This window comes from Leopardus geoffroyi, chromosome B2, assembly GCF_018350155.1.
Source record: "Leopardus geoffroyi isolate Oge1 chromosome B2, O.geoffroyi_Oge1_pat1.0, whole genome shotgun sequence".
Lineage (NCBI taxonomy): Eukaryota > Metazoa > Chordata > Mammalia > Carnivora > Felidae > Leopardus > Leopardus geoffroyi.
In genome coordinates this window covers 63,919,483-63,940,965 of record NC_059332.1, presented here as the reverse complement: position 1 = coordinate 63,940,965, position 21,483 = coordinate 63,919,483, and the positions used below count along the sequence as shown (strand labels likewise).

General features: G+C 37.4%; 2 protein-coding genes across 20 annotated transcripts in view; both read right to left on the bottom strand.

Moving 5' to 3' along the window:
• The window catches only part of SDHAF4 (succinate dehydrogenase complex assembly factor 4), a 33,160-nt gene extending 23,823 nt beyond the window's left edge, over positions 1-9,337 (bottom strand). The window contains exon 1 of the mRNA XM_045498700.1: positions 9,140-9,337. Within this exon, the coding sequence (XP_045354656.1) occupies positions 9,140-9,203 (64 nt within the window). The 5' untranslated portion in view covers positions 9,204-9,337. The remainder of the gene's footprint in view (positions 1-9,139) is intronic.
• Positions 9,338-15,039: 5,702 nt separating this feature from the next.
• FAM135A (family with sequence similarity 135 member A) overlaps positions 15,040-21,483 on the bottom strand; it is a 121,640-nt gene continuing 115,196 nt past the window's right edge. For all 19 annotated transcript variants that reach the window (XM_045498680.1, XM_045498687.1, XM_045498688.1 and 16 more), the window contains 2 exons: positions 19,010-19,123; positions 15,040-16,456 (listed from right to left, as the gene is read on the bottom strand). In XM_045498680.1, coding sequence (XP_045354636.1) covers positions 16,251-16,456; positions 19,010-19,123 — 320 coding nt within the window. In that variant the 3' untranslated portion in view covers positions 15,040-16,250. The remainder of the gene's footprint in view (positions 16,457-19,009; positions 19,124-21,483) is intronic.

The window sequence follows — 21,483 nt, the reverse complement described above, 5'->3', positions numbered from 1 at the left end:
AGTGTAATAATAACTTGAGCCTAATTCTAGGACACAAGAGTCAACGTACAAAAGGGTTTTTGGTAAGGAACAGGAAGGTAGGTGTGTTGTTGGAAAAGACAGAAGAGTTGCAAAGTGTAGAAATTTATCTGTAGAAAAAAAAAGTTGCAAGGAAAAGCTAAAAAACCAGTTTTCTCAGGGGACTCTGAGATCAGGGAGGCCTACAAGAACTATTTTTGCAGACAGGTAACAGGGTGACAGAATGTGGAGAATTCCTCTCATTTCTGGACAGTACAAGAGAAGATAGGGACATTGTGCTCTTTGGCACCCACAAACTTTATAGCTTTGGAAACGAGTCCATGTACAGCAACCTGGCAGTCATGGTGACAGTGAGACACATGTGAGTAGCTTGATGGGCAGACAACAAGAAAAAACGGTCTATCAGATGATAAGGATTAGCAAAGAGGTGAAGGTGAGCCCCAGAGCCACTCCTATGGATTCTGCCTGTCAAACAACAGTAATCAGTAAGCATCAGTAATTACTAAGCATCAGTAATTACAGCTGACCCTTGAGCCAACAAGTTTGAACTGCACAGGTCTGCATACACATGGACTTTTTACAGCGCAGTACTATAAATGTATTTTCTCTTCCTTATGATTTTCTTAATAACCTTTTCTCTAGCTTTAGTGTAAGAATATATAATATGTGTAATATGCAAAATACGTGTTAGTCAACTGTTTACATTATCCTAAGGCTTCCGTTCAGCAGTAGGCTTTAACAGTAGTTAAGTTATGGGGCGCCTGGGTGGCTCAGTCGGTTAAGCGTCCGACTTCAGCCCGGGTCACGATCTCACGGTCCGTGAGTTCGAGCCCCGCGCCGGGCTCTGGGCTGATGGCTCAGAGCCTGGAGCCTGCCTCCGATTCTGTCTCCCTATCTCTCTGCCCCTCCCCCGTTCATGCTCTGTCTCTCTCTGTCTCAAAAATAAATAAACGTTAAAAAAAATAGTAGTTAAGTTTTGGGAAAGTCAAAAGTTATACGTGGATTTTTTTTTTAAGTAGGCTCCACGCCCAGCATGGAGCCCAACGTGAGGTTTGAACTCGCAATCCTGAGATCAAGACCTGAGCTAAGATGAAGAGTCAGACACTTAACCAACTGAGACATCCAGGCACCCCAAAAGTTGTATGTGGACTTTTTATGGTACAGGGGTTCAGGCCCTAGCCCCCAAATTATTCAAAAGTTAGCTGTATATTAATGTTAGTACTACATTTTGGCCATCAGCAAGCTTCTGACTGTATCAACTACATGGACAATAGCTGACAAACTTAAAGCAAAAATTATCCTTTGAGAAACAAAATCACCACCATAAAGCCCATGTCTTCTTCATCAAGGGGTGATTTGGCCTTATCCAAAGCTTACTCTGAACTGTGTTTACAAGTACATTACAAGAAACAAGATGACCTTTTTTTTTTTTTGAGAGAGAGAGAGACTAGGTGCAAGCGGAGGAGGGGCATAGAGAGGATAGTGAGAATCCCAAGCAGGCTCTGTGCTGACAGCACAGAGCCCAACGCAGGGCTCAAACTCCCCAACTGTGAGATCATGACCTGAGCCGAAATCAAGAGTTGGACACTTAACCAACTGAGTCACCCCAGTGCCCCGAAGATGACCTTCTAAAAGAAGAAATAATAGGGGCCCCTGGGTGGCTCAGTCAGTTGAGTGTCCAACTTTGGCTCAGGTCATGATGTCACAGTTCATGGGTTCGAGCCCCGCATCGGGCTCTGTGCTGACAGCTCAGAGCCTGGAGCCTGTTTCAGATTCTGTGTCTCTCTCTCTGCCCCTCCCCCACTCGTGCTGTCTCCCTCTGTCTCAAAAATAAATATTAAAAAAATTTTTTTTAATTATTAAAGAAGAAATAATAAAAGCAACAGAAAAAAAATTGAATTACTGTTAAAAAATTAAAACAACAAACAACTTTTCAGAACTTGTTTCTGACAGTTTGATAAATTAGAGATACCAAAAACCTATAGCTATAAAACATCTAAAAAGGTTGAAAAATATACAAAAATTTTTTAATCAAAGAACCTTTAAGAAAGTAAATAATGAGAAACTAACAAAGCAGTCCAGTGAGGTAACCAAACACTTAAACCACCATATATCCTGTGCCTTTCTCACCTAGAGTTTAGGGTACAGAGCTCCCAGGACATCAGGGAGAGGAGTCTTTTGAACCTGAGCAAAACAGAAAGCCTATCAGAGGCCAAGACTCAAGGAGGCACAGCACTCAGAAAAGTAATTGAGTCTGAAGATTTTAATGTGCGTATAAAACACCCGGGGATCTTTGTTAAAAAAGCAGATTCTGAGTAGGTCTGAGTGGCATCTGCATTCTGCATTTTAACAATCTCCAGGTGATGCTCATGCTGCTGGTCTAAAGAACAAGGAGCTAGAAAAAAACTTCCAGTTAATGAAGAGAACTGTGAAGGAAGGATAAGTGTCCATCTCAACCTTGGTTCTGAGTGGATGTGTAAAAGAAGCCTTCTAGAGATTTTGGAAGTACTGGCTGACCATTCCTATGTTTATGTATGCCTGATTGCACGCTATCTGCACGGTCGAAAACCCCCCGAGGGGAATACCTTATATAAAGTGGATCCAAGTCTAAAGTTGAAGTGCCCCGGTCACATGGCAAAAGCAGAAGCAAATCCTCTGAAAAATACTCTCTCAACCCATGTCTCATGTAAGTCTCACAGAGAGAATCTCAGGAAAATATGTGTGGAAACAAGCCATCACAAGCAACAGTCAGCAGAATCAACAAACAGGGCCAGACCATAAAGATTCAACATACTGAAATCACTGACATCAGAATATAAAATAACTATTTAATGTGTTCAAGGAAAAAAAAAGCCAAAAAAAGGAGAAATGAGTAAGAGACTATGCAAGACCAACTTAAAAAACACAGAAATTAAGAAATATAACAATTTAAAGTTAAAGCTCAAAGGATGGGCTAAATAGCAGAACAGATACAGTTGAAAAGAGAATTTGTGGTCTAGAATTTAGTTCTGAAGCGATTATGCAGGAAAAAGCATAGAGATAAAGATGAAAATAACCAAAGAGAAGCTCACACATGTGGAGGATAAAATGAGAAGGTCTAACAAATGTTTGTTTAATCATAATTCCACAAAGAGATAATGGAAAGACCATGAGAAATAAAGCAGACAGGAATCTTCAGGTGTAGGAAGCACAAAGAAATGCCAAATTAAAGGGGCAAAAAAGTACATCTAGACACAAAGTAAAATGAACAATCCCAACATCAAAGGAAGATCTAAGAAGACAGATAAAAGACAGATTACTAATAAAGGAACAAAAATTGGACAGATAACTTCCCCATAGCCATAATAGAAGCCAGAAGATAGAGCTATGAGAAAATGATACACCCATTAAAACCACCTTTAAAAAACAAAAAGTAAAAGAAACCAGATTTTTGGATTAAAAATAAGATATATATCAAAAAGAACACTAAGAAACTTTATCACAAAAGACTGTCATGAAAGGAACTTCTAAGCAATTTACTTTAAGAAAGTGATCCCAAAGGTGAAGTGTGAGAGAAGAATAGAGAGAAAATAAAAGTTTCATTCATTGACTGTATAAAACCATAACAACTGTGATGTGTGGGATTATCAAAACCACAACCCATTCCAACATATACATGAGAACTCACACATATACACACCTAAAAGGGTGAACAACAAAGGTAGAGGGTGAGTGAATTCAAAGCATTTTCACACCTTGTAATGTTTAGGATAAGGTGTTAACTTTAGACTTCCTTAGGTATGCATTTCAATTTCAAGGATAACCAATAAAAGACAATGTATATCTCCCAAACCAGCAGAAGGAAAAAAGACGGAACAAGAAAATATTTAACTCAAAGTATGACAAACAGAAGGTGAAAAAAGATGGTAGAAATAGAGCCAATTATATCAATAATTATGGTTATAAATGGACTCTTCAGTTAAAAAGGTATAAACTTGTCAGACTCCAAAACAAAATCCAGCCACATGCTGTTTATGTAACAAGCACCACACCATGTTTCTAAAACAAACAAAAAAAGAAGACCCATTTTATGGACTGAAGGTTTGAGTTCCCCTCACCACCCTCATTCATATGTTGGAATTCTAACCCCTGATGTAGTGATATTAGGAGGTGACCCCTCTGTGAGGTAATTAGGTCATGAAGTGGAGCCCTCATGAATGGGATTAGTGCCCTCATAAGAAGAGATATGAGAGCCTGCTGTGGCCTTCTGCTCTCTGCCACGTGAGGAGACAATGAGAAGACGGCCATCTGCAAACCAGGAGTAGGCTCTCACCAAAGACCAGATGTCCTGGCACCTTGATCTTCCTAGCCTCCAGAACTGGGAGAAATAAATGTCTGATGTTTAAACCACACTGTGGTAACTTGTTACTGCAGCCCCAACTATGCCATGGGAGATGCACCGTTTCCATGTTTTGTTTAGTTTTGTTTTAAAGAGAGAGACACACAGAAAATGGAAAGAAAATAACCACAGTTAGAGAAGAAAATGATAACACAAACAAAAGACATAAAAAAGTAAGAGATTGGGTGTCTGGGTGGCTCAGTCAGTAAGCCACTGGCTGCGTCCTGGTTTCAGCTCAGGTCATGATCTCACAGATTGTGAGCTGGAGCTCTGCATCGGGCTCTATGCTGACAGGGTGGAGTCTGCTTGAGATTCTCTCACTCTCCCCCTCTCTCTGCCCCTCTCTAGCTTGTGCCCTCTCTCTCTCAAAATAAATAAATAAACTTAAAAAAAAAAAAAGCTGAGAGCATCAACAAAACCAAGAGTTGGTTCCCTGATGAGACTAAAACTACTGTAAAGTATTTAGTTAGGCAAATATGAAAAAAAAAAAAAAAAAAGAGACAGAGAAGGCAAAATAAATAACATGAAGAAAATAGATTCCATAATGGGGGGAGCCCGGATGGCTCAGTCAGTTAAGCGTCTGACTTTGGTTTAGGTCCGGATCTCACCGTTCATGAGTTCGAGCCCAGTGTTGGGCTCTGTACTGGCAGCTCACAGCCTGGAACCTGCTTTGGATTCTGTGTCTCCCTCCCTCTCTGCCCCTACCCTGCTCACACTGTCTCTGTTGCTGGCTGTCTCTTTCTCTCTCTCAAAAATAAATAAACAGGAAAAAAATTTAAAAAGTAGATTACATAATGAGAGCAGAAATTTTTTAAAAAGGGAACTTTATGCCTATATAATCAAAGTATACAAAATGAACAATTTTCTAGAAAAATTTAACTGATCAAAACTAAAAGAAAACCTGATAAACAATGCAATAACTGTCGAAGAAATTACATCAGTAATTTAAAATCTTCCCTGAAGAAGCAGATAGTTTTATAGCGAGTTATACCAAACACTCAAGGAATAAATAACCTCTTTAAGCAAAATATAACAAAGACAGCAAAAGGGTGGAAGACTCTCAAATTTGATTCTCGAATAGAGGCTAGAATAACTTAATTTCAAAACCAGAAAAGGAAAGTGCAAAAAAGCAAAATTACAGGCCAATTTCTAAACAAAATATAAACATATCAAATCCAACATATTAAAAATATAATCATTATGGTACGCCTGGGTGACTCAGTTGTTTAAGGTTTGAACCCCACATTGGGCTCTCTGATGTCTGCACAGAGCTGGCTTTGGATCCTCTGGTCCCCCCCACCCCCCCCCCCCGCCCCTCTCCCCTTGTGCTCTCTCTCAAAAATAAATAAATAAAACTTAAAAAAATATATAATCATGATCAATTTGAATTATTTTCTAGGAATGCTAGAGCATTAGCAAAATCTACAATTCACCAACTCACCAGATTTAAAGGAGAAAAATGATATAATCACTGAGAAGATGAAGAAAAATGAGTTCAGTAAATTTCAAGATTTATTGTCTTAAAAACCAGACAAATACATAAACAACAACAAAAACCCTTCTAGACATAGTATAGGACTTCATTAACCTGATAAAGGGCACATCTACAGCTAATATGACACTTAAAGTATGAACACATTCCCTTTACAATCACAAACAAGATATCAACATGTTACTGTAAATCTGAGCAAGGAAAGCAAGAGATAAAAAAGATATAAATATTACAAAGCAAGAAACTAGATTTTCATTACTTGCAGATAATATAAATGTCTACCTAGCATACATACCCTCCCCACATAGCTACAAATAAATTATTTAATAAAGTAATTTAGCTAGGCTGCAGGATACAAAAGCATTGATAATTCAACTATGTATCTATACATAAGCAGCAGTCAGAAAATGATAATTTAAAAAATTATTGAGAAGCGATCAAATCGCAACAGGAACTTTTTTTTTTTTAAAGAATTTGATATGCAAAGCAGATATGTTAGAAGAGCCAAGGCACTTCTGAAAAACAAATGGGAGGATTTACCCTGTTAGATATTAAGACTTATTATAAAGGTATGGTTATTAAGACAGCTGATAAATATCAGCACAGGAATAGACAAATCGATGCAACTGAAAAGGAAACCAAGAAATAAACCCATGCATATATGTTTATGTGAACTTGATTTAAGACAGCTGGCATTGTATCAGTGGGGGAAAGGTCTACTATATGGACCTGGGACAACTGATTATTGACATGAAAAATAGATGAAATTGGTTTCCTGCCTCACACCATATATAAAAATCAATCCTGGTAGAATAAAGGCTTAAATATAAAAAGCAAAACTATGGTCCTTTGAGACGAAAGTATAGGAGAATAATTCTGACTTTAGGGCAGAAAAGGCTTTCTTAAACAAGATCACAAAGCACTGACAATAAACAAAAGATCAAGACAAAATTACAATATAATTATGATTATCTGTTCATCAAAAGACAACTTTCTTTTGAAGATGTGTGATTGTACATGCAGAACAATTATTTTACTGTGCTACACTGTATACAATTTTTAAATTTTTTTTTTTCCCAATGTTTATTTATTTTTGGGACAGAGAGAGACAGAGCATGAACAGGGGAGGGGCAGAGAGAGAGGGAGACACAGAATTGGAAACAGGCTCCAGGCTCTGAGCCATCAGCCCAGAGCCTGACGCGGGGCTCGAACTCACGGACCGCGAGATCGTGACCTGGCTGAAGTCGGACGCTTAACCGACTGCGCCACCCAGGCGCCCCTACAATTTTTTTTAAAAAGACACCATGGAGTGACAAAAACAGCCCCAAACTGGGCTATTTGCCACTTACATAACCAAAAGAGGTTTAGCATTCAAATATATGTAAAGAATATCAAGAAGAAAGATAAAAATGAGGGTGCCAGTTGGCTCAGTCGGTTGAACATCTGACCTGGGCTCAAGCCGTGATCTCATGGTTCAGGAGTTTGAGCCCCGCATCGAGCTCACTGCCTTCAGCAGAGAGCCCACTTCAGATCTTCTGTCTCCCTCTCTCTCTGCCCCTCCCCTGCTCACGTTCTCTCTCAAAAATAAACATTAAAAAAAAAATCCATTAAGAAAATGAAGAGATTTCACCAAAAAAGCTAATATAAATATTTGAAAAGATGTTTAACTTCTCTAATTGGATAAGTTAAAAGAGAAAAGGAATTTAGCTAGGATACTGGATACAAAACCCAGATTTTGCCTAAAGCAAAATCACAATGATCTACCATTTCAAAACCCTATACAGGCAAAAATCAAATTTTCTGATGATTATAGAATATTGACAAGTATGTGGAGCAAGAAGAACTCTAAAACACTGCTGGTAGGAACGTAATTGCCAGTAGGAACAGAAAATGCCTTTACAACTTGGCATCACATTGTAATACTGCAAAGGCCTATACCATAGGTTCCAGAATTCCACTCCTTGCATGAGAGCACCCATAACTTACGCAAGAATGTGTAGCAGCCAGTCTTGGTGTTTCCAGAATTACCCAAATGTCCACTGAGAAGAGGAATGGAAAAACTGTACGATATATTCTCACAACTGAAAATAACTACAACCTTACACAGCAACATATATGATTCTTAAAATACAGTGTTAGTAGGAAAAAAGCAAGTAAAATACAAATGGTAAGAAGGCATTTCTATAAAGATCAAAAACATGTAAAGTTACACGACTGCATCAGGAAAAAGCACACAGGTTGATGTTTAATAACAGAAATATTCTGTTTCTTAAATTGGAAAATAGGTTCATAAATGTAAGCTGTGCTTCATAACTTACTCGTGTTATACGTGTTTTGGGTATCAAATACCTCATTCTTAAGTTTTTAACACAAGTGCGAAAGGGATGGTGAATGAACACATAACAAAATGTGCAGTTATTACCTTGAAGGCTAGAAAAAAATGGGACTTTGACTTTCTGTATTATTCTTTCCTGGAACATTTAAATGTTTACAATTAACAAGTAATATATCTGGGGAGAAATGAATACAGAAAACAAACTGCATAGAAATCTGGAGTTCATTAATATGAGAAGCAGTAATTCTGTCTTCAACTTACACAATTTCTCCAGGATGCCCTCAATTAAACTAATTGTGGTTAAGTTCAAAATATTGAAAAAAGCTTCCAACAAAAATAGGTTAAAAATGTCAGTTTTTACTGAAAGCATACACACTTCTTTGTAGTTAACAATTCGACTTCATCTAATTTTTATTATACTAATTTGCTACTGTGGGGCGACGTCTGCACTTTTCCAGTTTTTTTTAATACAGTAAACCGCTACATTTTTTGATGTAAATTAAATAAGTAAATGAAAGTAAATGAATGATTCTCGTTCCCAAGGGCCGTCTTTTCCATTTTTTTTTTTTTTTTTTCACGAGCATCAAAGCGTAGTGCGCCCTGAGAGCTCCAAAGTAAACAACCTAGAATGTTTGCTGCCCTTCCAGACCTGAGCAGTGACCGGAAGGACGCAGGTGTCCAGGCTCTCGAAGGGCTGGGGTGATCTTCTAGCCCTAGTCCCACCCCTGAGCCGGGCGGTGAAGGGACCTGCCCAAGACCAAGACGTGGGTGGCTGAGCCGAGGAAGAGAAGCTCTGCAACACCCAGCACCTTCAGACTCCCGACACACACGCGGCTTTCCCGAGGGAGGCTTTTCTCGCGGCGCTCGGCCTTCGCGACCCCGCCCGCGACCTTGGCCCCGGGGACGGGCGCCTTACTTGCCGCTCTCCACGCGGTGGCCGGGATGTAGCCAAGCAACCGAGCTAGCCTCGTTACAGTCATGATGCCGACTCCTGCAGCGTCCTCTGGGCCCAGCAGAGGATGAAGGAGCAGGAAGAAGGAGCCAGCGGCGCAGTTCGGAGCCCAACCCACAGGCGGGGCGGATCTCTCGTGAGGCGGGGCGTGCTTGAGATTGGGTGGGGCCTGCGTGAGGAGGGGCGGGGCGTGCCTGTGGCCGGGCGGGGCGGGGCTTCCAGAGCTATTCTAGGAGTCTGTGCTCCAATCCTGGGCTGTGTGCAGGAAAAGGCGGATGGAGAGCGTCAGCTTTTTCGCGAAGAGCGACTCAAGCTACCCTGACCTTCCTGGTGATTAAAATCCCAAATCATGGCTGAAGTTGGATGAGGGAATAATTCCGTGTATTCCTCTTAATCTGAGGCAGAGGTCTTTTGAAAGATCTCTTTTATAGTATACAAAGATAAAAGTACCTTTAACTCTTTTGCCCGTGTAATAGTTTTCTTTCCCCTCAATTCTCTTTTGTTTTTTAAACATCTAGTTGTTCAGTGCACTAATTCGTGATTTCTGACTCATTGACCAGATGACCTGAAAGATGACAGTTGTGAGTGAAGTGCAGAGCAAGAGAAGGCTTGCCATCTGGTCCAGGCTGTAGTGGAAGGAGCCCTGCCAATGGCCCTTGAATTCCAACAGTTGCAGTGGTGTTTGGAACATATGTGGCAGATCAGGAGGCTTTATGTAACTTGTGGAAATCTTTACAGAATCACAGTGCAGGTCCCTAGTTTTTTTATTTTTCACAAAATTTTTTGTCTAACTATTGGGCGCTGGTAATGTCTGACAGTGTGACATTAGGGGGCTATGCAATCTGAGTTTCTCATCAAGAACTGGGAGTTATCTGATCCTCCTAGATAAGGAGTCCTTTTACTAAGAGTATTATATACAGATCAGGGCCGGAAACAAAACTCAAGCAATTTTTATTAGCAGGTAGCTCCCACACATACATTTGACCCTTAGTTTATATATATATAGCTTAACAAGTTGCTTGTGACTAGTTGACTGAGGAAAAAATTCGAAGCTGTTATACAGATGGCTTTGCTAAATATACTGACTCAGCTGTCAATGGACTGCCTTGGCATTTAGAGCCCCATTTAACAGAGGCCCTGAAGGAACAGGGTGGGGGAGGACAGAGAGAGATGCCTGGGGGAGAGATCCTCTCAAGAGGCTAGAACTTTATTTTGTACACTTTGCCTTCCCGCAAGGAGACATGGCTTGAGATAAAGCTCTAAAGATCTACATCACTTCATGGGCACTGGTTTAGTCAAGTGGGCAGGGACTGGGAATATAAAGGTATTGGAATAGTCCTTTGGAATAGGACCTCTCAAAATCACTCCAAAGCATAAGAACATTTGGATCTTGTTGCTCAATTAAAAAAAAAAAAAAAAAAAAAAGCTCCCATTTCAGAAGGTCTCTTAATCAGAACAAGATTACTGCTACTTACCTATCACTCCATCACATATACCAAAATTTCGTATCTTAAAACAATAAACACTTATTCTCAGTTTCTATGGGTCAGGAATCCAGGAGCCAGTGTACCTCTGGCTCTCTGGCTCTAGGCCTTAAGGGAGGTTGCAGTCAAGGTCTCAGCTGGGGATCCAGTCCCAGATGGAGGCACAACTAGGGGAGGATCTGCTTCCAAGTTTACTAGCCCAATTACTGGCAGGATTTAATGCCTTGTGGGCTTTGGGACTGGAAACCTCCTTCAGCTCTTGCTATGTGGGCTTCTGCAAAGGTCACTTCATAATATGTGCAGTTGGTTTTCCACAGAATGAATGACAGAACAAGAAAAACTGCTCAAGATGGAAACCACAGTCTTTGTGATCTCATCTCAGAATGACATCCCATCACTTTTGATGTAGTCTATCATTAGAAGTGAGTCAGTATATCCAGAGCCCTCCAAGGGGAAGAGATTACACAAAGGATGAATACCAGCAGATGGTGATCAACGAAGGCCATTTTAGAGGCTGCCTACCATAGTGACCCATTTTGTAGACATCAATCAGCCTCCTTCTCTCACCACAGCTGGACCCACTACCAGGTAGCCATGGTGGCATAGAGATATACATATACTTTTAACATAGTCTTTTCCCCTGCCAAGACTGATTGGCTAGCACCACTGCTTGCAGTGAACAATCTGTCTCCCTCATATAGCACTATATAGCCTGGGTGGCAGGTTTGATTACAATGGAATCTTACGATGATGAAGGAGGTAGCAACTTGTTCTATTGGAACAATGATACTGCATTTGGATTGGTTATACTTTTGACTTATACTTCTGACTTCTACTTCTTTTACACATTCCTTCTGTGGACTTACTGAATACCTTACACTACATATACTTTATATAACATCCCACACAACATTGCTTCTAATCAAAGAACACACTTTCCTATGAAAGTTGTAGAATACTGATGCCTCTGGCATTAACAAGCTTTATCACATATCCCCATCAGACCAGAAGCCAACTGGTCTTATAGAATAATGGACAACCCTACTGAAGGTTTACTTTTGGAAGAAGGTCAGAAAATACTTTGAGATGCTGTCCTAAAGGTCTTGGCATATGCTCCAAACGACTTAACAGCGTTTTCAGTAGTATTTCTTCTGTTGACAGAATAACAGGATCCAAAGAGTAGTAGAGGGACTAATATCTTGTTATATTTAATATACTGTCCATATATTTTGCTTTCCATTGTGAGGAGAGGCAATCTGCCATGGGTCCTGGGCCTCCCTTCATATTATTGCTGAGTATGCTAACGGCAAGGCTTATCCATCTCCTGATACTTAGCAATTTCCGTAGTTAGTCATATAGGCATCTAATAGAGTATTACTACCATTTAACTGCTGCTCCCCTGGGGAAAAGAGACTGGCTTCTTTGCTGCTTGCTCAGAACTGCTTGGCCCTTGGCTCTGGACTTTTCTCCTGTGATGCAACCCATAGTGTGTACAGGAGTCATCTGGCCCTCTACATCACTGTGGCAATTGGGGCTCCATGAACTAGTGCAAATATGCTGATGCTTTGACTATGATTTTGCTGTAATAGTCTTTGGTACCTGGGAGTCTCCTGTTGGCATACATTTCACTGTAGCAAGCAAGTCTACAAGCAGGATAAAATCTTAGACCCTTTATGGTTCTCACTATCCATCTCCATGATTCCAGGTTCTGTTGGCGTACCAATTTTTGTACACAGAGTGGGGTACAAGGGGATAGAATGTATTCTCTGCATTGGAAGTTGGGATTGTAAACTGGTCATTTTTTAGCTCATTCCTCTAGGTAAGGACTTAAAAAATTGGTCATGGTGCTAACTGGGGTGATTGGCCCTGAAGACCATGGAAGAAAAGGGAATAGGGAAAGGAGTCTGACTAGAACTTGGGAGATCTTATCTCCTGGATAAGATCCTCCTCACAATACCCACGTTGAATTATAAAAATTAAACAAAGATCTGCAATCATATATAGGCAAGGCCACTCAAGACTCAGATCCTTGCATCAACCACTAGGTAAAGACATTTCATTCACTGAGATACTGGTTGAACAGAAAGGAAACGGAATAAATGGCAGTGGTGACAAATTGTAACAATTTAGCCTCATGGCCGGCCAGTGGCAGAATTGAGAGCTGTATGGTTTTGTTTTTAAATCAGACCTTTGGGACAAAACATGCTGCTCCTCATATCCTACCCTGGAGATTGTTTCAATTTGTCTGTAATAGGGCTCTGGAATTTGTTTTAAATTTTTAATGTTTTATTTTTGAGAGAGAGAGCATGAGCAGGAGAGGGGCAGAGAGAGAGATAGAATCTGAAGCAGGCTCCAGGCTCCAAGCTGTCAGCACAGAGCCCAATGAGGGGCTCAAACTCAGGAAATGCAAGATTATGACCTGAGCCGAAGTCGGATGCTTAAAAGACTGAGCCACGAAGGCGCCCCTGGAACTTGTATTTTGAACAAGTAATTCAGGTAATTCTCAACAAGGAAGCTTGCAAAGCCCTGTTCTAACTATATTTTCTTCCCCATTGGTGCACACATGTGCTTATTTATTTAGTAATTTCTCTTTTCTTTCCTACTTACACTATTTTTGTACATAGGGGTGGTGGTGGTTAGGTCACAATTTTGTCTATGGGCTGCATACTACTGAGACAAGATCACTACAGAACTAGAGGAGGAATAGACATCACATGGAGATTCTGGACTTGAAAGTGGATGAGGGATAATAGTATTATGTTAGGAAAATTGTACTGTTAGTAATATGTAAATGTGTAAATATGGGAAGAATGGTATATGTTGATGTTAGAAAGACAAAGAGATTGGGGTGCCTGGGTGGTTCAGTCAGTTAAGCATCCTACTTTGGCTTAGGTCACGATCTCACGGTCTGTGAGTATGAGCACCGCGTCAGGCTCTGTGCTGACAGCTCAGAGCCTGGAGCCTGCTTCAGAATGTGTCTCCCTCTCCCTCTCTGCCCCTCCCTTGCTGGAGCTCTGTCTCTCTCTCTCTCTCTCTCTCTCAAAAATAAATAAAACATTAAAAAATAAATAAAAAAAGAAAGACAAAGAGATGGACAACAGTTGATCTCTCACGTTTCTATATTTGATTTTCAGTCATCAAACCTATTTCATATGCTTGGTGGACTTTGGTGAGAGAAACGGTGCCATCTTCTACTGCAGAAGCTGAAAAGGTTGGATATACTTGCTGTCTTTGAGGCCTGACAGCCTGAGTGCTGGCATAAACTAACCTTGGTCAGTTGGACATTCCCATCAGACTTTGAATCTGGAAGGAGTGATTCAAATAAGCAGAGTGTTTGGAATCCTGTTTTCAGAAGCACCACTACCAGTAGACATATACACAAACTTACAGCTCTTTTTGAGGTCAGAGTTTGGCTACAATTTTGGTCATCCAGCTTCCTTTGGCTTCTATCTGTTTTCCAAAGCTCATTCTCCAGCCTTTCCAGAAATTCTGTGAGCTACCTAATATTCTTCCAATAAATTCTTTTTCTGCTTAATTTAATCATAATTGCTTTTTGTTGTTTGCAACAAGAATCCTTACAGGTATACACTTCAGTGAGATTCATTCTGTAAAAGTCAATTATAGTGTTTCAGACAATCACTTCCCCTCTCCCTCAGAACCCCATCCCACCCCTATAATCCGAATTTGGAGGTAAATAACATATGATAGTTTCCCTGGTAAATGAAAAGTGAAATCTGTTAGATTTTAAACCATGATCATTGATGTGCTTTTAAAACTGTTTTAAAGAGGGGTGGGATGGAGGGGAAAGTGGGTGATGGGCATTGAGGAGGGCACCTGTTGGGATGAGCACTGGGTATTGTATAGAAACCAGTTTGACAATAAATTTCATATTAAAAAAAAAAAACTGTTGTTTTAAAACCAACAACCAACCAACCAACCATGATTATAAGAGCAATTTATCTTCAAATAAAATGATTATGAGTAAGAATGAGTCCTTTGATAAACCTGGAAGATTATTCAAACTTAGAATAAGCATATTTCAAACTCAGGGCCAAGTATGTCAAGATGAAAAATGTGTGTGGCAAAAATATGTGGTGGTTAATGCATATATTTATATTTTCCAGTTATAATGCACTTGGTATATTATTGCTTAGTCAATTCACTGAATTTTCAAACACTTTTACAAAGTAAAGAATTATGGAGAGCCAATGAAGTACCTTTCAACTACTTAATATATGCAAAAGATATAAATTATAAAAATACAAAGGCTGTAAGTTATATAATTATGCTGGTCTATACAATTAATTAACATAGTCTATCCAATTTTAAATAAAAATATACTCTAGTATTCTGAAAATAAGCAAGTGTTTTAGCTGTTCCTCCAGATAGTCATTTGTTCATTTATTAACATCAGAGGCAATAACACAATGCTAAAATAAAACATGCATCAATTATACAACACATACTTAGAAAAACCTCTGTCCACCACAACTGGTGGATGCAAAGAGACCTTCTATCCACCCTTAGTGCATTATTATTTTCACAAGTAAAACAGGAAAAGAAAATAGTGAATTTAATGCTATTCAGCACCTTTAGTAAAGTCAAAAGACTTAAACATCTCCATATATCAAAAACATTTGCATCTGTATCCCCAAACATGTAATTATTTTGTTCCATTTTTAACATGAATTATTTTATTTACATTACTTTTTAGTTCAACAAATTTTAACAATATTTAAAAATTATCTAAATTCATAAAAGTATTTCATAAATTTCAACACTTACTATGTACATACAAGAAAGTCCATGAAAAAAGTTAAAGAAATATAGTCAGAAAGTTCAAGCAACACTACCAAATTTAGCAAAATTCCAACCAAATCTATGCAGAGGGCATTCAAACATTCAAAAATCTCTAGATGCTGCTAACATGAACATGAAAAGTTCCAGTAATAAAAGTCAGTATGAGAAATAATGTTGAAATCACCAGTAGAAAATATATTTTAATAGGCATGACATATGTTTAATAGCAATCGTAATAATGACTTTTCTAGAAAACTTTTTTAACATGTCATCTAGGAACTACCTGGTTTGACTGGGCTAGAGTTGATTTCTTCAAAAAATATACTTTAGCAGCCATAGTTTTATTTCCAGTTAAAACATAGTAAAATGTTAAAAGTAAAATTTATAATTAACTAAATAATACCCCAATACTAGAAAATTTAAAATCTCATGCTATTCTAGCGATAATGGCCTTTAATATGATGTGTCCGATGTGAGAATTGTGGAAAGCCAATAATAAACAATCAGATATACATATGGGCTTAAAGTTTCACTGAAATACTTATGTAGCAAAATATATGAAAAAGTAATAGAAAAGTAAAAAGATAAAATTAAAAAAATATTGCACAGCCACATTACCTAGAAAGTAAAGTTGATGTTTAAAAAGCTCTAAACATGGATGATATAAATTATCTTCCATACAAAAAGGTATAAATATTCTTAGAACTATCAGCATCTACAGCTTAATATAATACATTATTTGAATCATTGTTGAATGAGGTAATTATCAAGTCTCTAACAATGTTTTTATCCTATTGGAAATATTTGAGGGCAGCAACCAGAAAGAATTTCTCTAAAAATATTTCTGAATCAAGAACAGCTATATGTGCAGCTCTCCCAATGAGTGAATCAGCTGTATTGGGCAATGCATTGATGACATTATATCGAACCAAGTTACAGTCCTTGCTTTGCAGAACTGGGCGAAGCAAGTTGTGGATCATTTCTGAATAGATCTGTCCTATGGAACAAATAGAAAGTAGGAAAATTAGTTCATGTAAGTAACTGAAAAAAATTCTATGCCAACTTTTATGTAATTTATAAAATTTAGTTTTATTATTTCCATTTAAAGCAGACAAATGTCTTTTAAAAGGTTTTCTTTTTCTTTGACCATCATTTTTGAGATGATTTTATAAAAAATATAAATAACCACATTATTTATCTAGCCAAGTAAAAATTGCAAATTTATTGTAAATTCTTGTCAATTTGATACTTTAATTCAAAGCAATGAATATAACAGAACAAACAGTTTTATTCAACATTAAGTCACTTATGACTTGTTGAACCATTGTGACAATAAGGTAGCCATGCTAAGACATTTTGCCTTTTACACAGTATAGGGAATAGTCACTAATACTGTAATGGTATTGTATGGTGACAGATGGTAGCCACACTTGTGGTGAGCATAGCATCATGTACACAGAAGCTGAATCACTACACTGTTCACATGAAACTAATGTAACGTTGTATGTCAACTATACTAAAAAAAAAAGACATTTTGCTTTTTATAACTTTTAAAACTTGACCCTATAGCAAGTACTTTAAAAATGTTTGTGGCATTCAACTGTATTCCACATATTTCCACATTATTCTGAGCAAAAACAGCAACTTCCTATAGTCAGAAAGACAATGTGAGTTTGGCTCAGACAGAATTCTTTTTTTCATCCAAGGGTTTATTTAATGCTTGGGTCCTGCTTTTAAATCCAAAATTGTGCTCCTGTCTCCCTCTCTTTGGTTAATTCTTACAATGAATTTATTGAGCTCATTCTAAGCATAAGAGATGAAGGTTGTGTGTGTGTGTGTGTGTATATATATACACACATATATATATACACATATATACATATATACATATATATTCGTATATATACATATATATATATACGTGTATATATATATACGTATATACATATACGTATATATACAAATATATATACGTGTGTGTATATATATATATATATATATATATATATATATATATATATATATAAAAGCACAAAGTTCCTTACGAGGGGCAAACAGTTTTTAATGCTTGTGTATCACCACCTTACTATAGATGAGTGCAAACATATATCCATGGACCTGTGCATTTTAGGGAGGCAAGTATCAAATTTCTGAGGCGAGGCAGAGTTTATCCCTGAGGAATCATGAGAAAGGAAAAGAATATGGAAGTACATTTAGAGAAAGGAGAGAGAGATATTTGAGAGATTATTATCACATAAATTCATACAAAACTTTTTCTCTCACCTCTTCTCTTAGTTTTCATTATGATTGTCAAGCTGGATTTCTGGTTCTATGCTATTTAAAAACTATTTTTACATAGGAAGAAATCCAAACCTGTCTTTATTAGATTCCCCCTGCCCCCTAGTGGCAAAGATCACTGTTAAAACAAAGGGCATTTCTCTAGTTTTTGTGACCCATCTGGAAGTTAAATCTCTTCTTAATTTATCCTTAAATCCCTGCTAGAACAGAAGTTAATAATAATAATTAAAAAAAGGTTATTTTGATGTCACAAAATGCTAAAAAAATATGTGTTAAATGAACAGAGCACCCATTGTGTGCCAGGCATCATGCCAGGCAATGCCAATACAAATATATGTAAGAGAGAGTCCCTGCCTAAACAGGCTGCTCACTGTTAAACTGTGGAAAATGCAAAGGATTAAGAGTTCATTTAAAAATCAGCCTCATTCCAAAAAAGGGACTGAGGAAATATGGGAAGGTAGGACACCTGTGTTTTTGCCCTAAGCCTGTAATTAATTAATCACCAGTGACTTTGGATCAGCCACTTAGCATCTCTGGGCCTCAATTATAAAATGAGCCAACAAGACCCAAGTCTCCTTCTGGCTCTAAATAGCTATGATTTAAATTTCTTTTATTATTCAAAACTAGCAAAAGAATATATAAAATCTTTATTACTTTATTAAAGTGAGGTAAGTCTTTGCTGCCATCTTTGATGAAAAGCAAGATATAGCAGAACACGCAGCATGATTGTTACCATAATCACCAATCCCAACAATTGTGAGGAAATCAAAGTACAGATTACCTTCGAGGCAGCAAAAGCAGCATTTGTAATTAGATAAAAGAACTCTTTCATAAGAATGATGGTTTTATTGGCAAAAACACCACATGCCAGGAGAAAAGAAAGGAAAAAAAAGAGTAAGGATAGATGTTAATAACAGTGTATGGAAAAGGAAATAAAGGGAGAGATGAGAGGAAGAAGAAAGAAAGGGACTACAAGAAAAATTTGGGAAAAAGCTCATGTTGTAGATACAACTGTTTGAAATACCTCTTTTTTTTTTTCAATACATAGAGATTTTACTGAGAAACTGATAAATAACTCAATGTAAAATAATGAATCAAAGTCATAGGCAGGCATTTCAAAGAATAATATCAATTAACATAGGAAAAAAGTTTTAATCTCATTTGTAGTTGGTGAAATACAAATACAAATCACAATGGGATGCACTGTCAGAGGAACAAATGGAGATAAAATACTTCTAATTTACTTAGTTACCTGACTGCTTGTCCTTTAAAGCTGTTTTACACATTTCAATACGGGCAGAGTGATAAGGAACGTAGCGATCCTGTAGAGATCCCACTAGCACAACATTTTTGAAATAGTGAAGCCCTATGAAGAAAAAATATGGAATTATAATGCAGTAAGTAACCAAATTTAAATTAGTAAGTTAATTTAAATTAACTTTTAATTTAATATATTAAGTTAAATTTAATATTTAATAATTTAATTTAATAAATAATAATAAATTTAATAAAAATTAAATAAAAGTTAATTTGAATTAATTTTTAATTTTATATTAAATATATTTTGTTTAATATATTATATTAATTAATTATATTCTATTAAATATATTCTATTAATATATTATATTTAATATATTAAGTGACCACAATTTTTTTAATTTCCTCAGTAGTACTAATAAGTTTATGGCTTTTTAAATCTGATGAATTCGTTCTCCAATTTCCATATATTATCTACAAAAAACCCCCTACCTTCATTGTTATGTAGTTTACATGCTGGTATGAGAAATGTGTGTTTGTGCTGAGTGAAAGCAAGGACTGTGACATGGTAGTGCGTGGGTACGAGAGAGATTATATAGGGTGGGATAAAATTCTACAAGGAAGTATTTTATGACCTTCTTACTTTCTAAAAGATAATCCTCAATATTTAGGGCTGTTTCCTAAAGAAACAAAATCACACTTTTCCATAAGAACAAACAGTACACCCTGTATGAAATCATTTAAAGCTGATTTTTAAGTTCTCATCTGACTCTTGCCTAATATTAATAATATTTTCTCCTTATTGAAGTATGATGTCAAGAGAATACATACTTAAGATTTTTCAATAAAAATAGCAGGTTTGTGATCCATCCACGGATTTTAGTCAGGTTCTTCTATTTTTATTTTTCAGCAAACTACGTGAATTTAGGTCTTGTGACACTTTGAACTAATTAACTCATTTAAGCACTGAAAAACCAAGTTCCTGTCCACTTTACTACCAGTAATGTTTTTTCTTAAATACTCTTGGATTGCTAGTGGAGCCTTAAAAAAAAAAAATGTTTATCTATTTATTTTTGAAGGGGGGGGGCGTGGGAGGGGCAGAGACAGAGGGAGACGGAATCCCAAGCAGGCTCCACACTGTCAGCACAGAGCCTGATGCAGAGGCTGGAATTCACGAAACCCATGAGATCATGATCTGAGCTGAAATCAAGAGTCGGAGGCTTAACCAACAGTTGGCTCGCCGCCTTTTTAAAAAAATGTTTATTTTTGAGAGAAAGAGAAAGAGAGCATGCACAAACAGGGGAGAGGCAGAAAGAGAGGGGGACAGAGGATCCGAAGAGGGCTCAGCACTGACAGCAGGGACCCTGATGCGGGCGAACCCACAAACCGTGAGATCATGACCTGAGCTGAAGTTTAGGACACTTAACCAATTGAGCCACCCAGGCACCCCACTACCACTAATGTTCTAATTTTACTATGTATTACTAATTTTGCTATGTAGCTCAGACTAATAAATAAAAAATAAGAAATTCATGTGGTTATTAAATAAGATACAAACCAATAATGACAATACATTAGGATTGGGGTGCTTAGTTTAGGTCATATAATTTTGTTCTGGAACATTCCAGAGTAAAATTTTGATACTTTTTGCCTACTGAAATTCAGGGTTAGAGACAGGCCAATTGTGGGGACTACTGTGGATCCAGAATATCCAGAGCACCTTTGTAGATACTCCTTTCTCTCTTGGAACTTATGATCCTAATAATGAGATATTCTAGACACACATACGGGCAGGTGGGACTGTATTTACCCTCTATGTCAAATATAAGGTCATTCTCCCTTTTTCTCAATGAGAAGATAACCCTCTGTGGCAATCTGGATATATAAAACTTTAGGGATATAAATGAAATAATCAAATGTCTGTAACAGGAATTAATTCAATTACACATATTTAAAATCATATTTGAGAAAAATATTAACAAAAATTATTTTTTCCCTTCATTCTCACATTTTGTGTGACAAACTAATTCTACTTTTGGCATGATTTGACACCTTGGCGTTACTCTGGGAATCACCTGTGTGTCCTAGAGCAGAGGTCTTCAAATTGGTATACATCTACCTTCAGGGGTAATTTAAGACTTTCCATGCACTTGAAACTGTATATTATATATGCACAGAGTTATACATACAATGTCACATTGTATATTAATTATACTTCAATTAAAAAAAAAAAACTCTAGATGGTGAGGATGGGCATGTATAGCTTTAAGGAAACTGAATTCTAGATCTCAACTTCTGTATGAGGGTTTTCCTAAAAATGACTTGTCCTTCTCCCACTTTATTAGAGAAAGGCATTTCTCCAATCTAATTCAGATTTTATTGTGGCATATGGCCTGAGGTATAAAAGTCTCTGGGGGAATGAAGCAAAATACGAATGAAATACAATGTTTTCTGACAAAAATAAGTTTG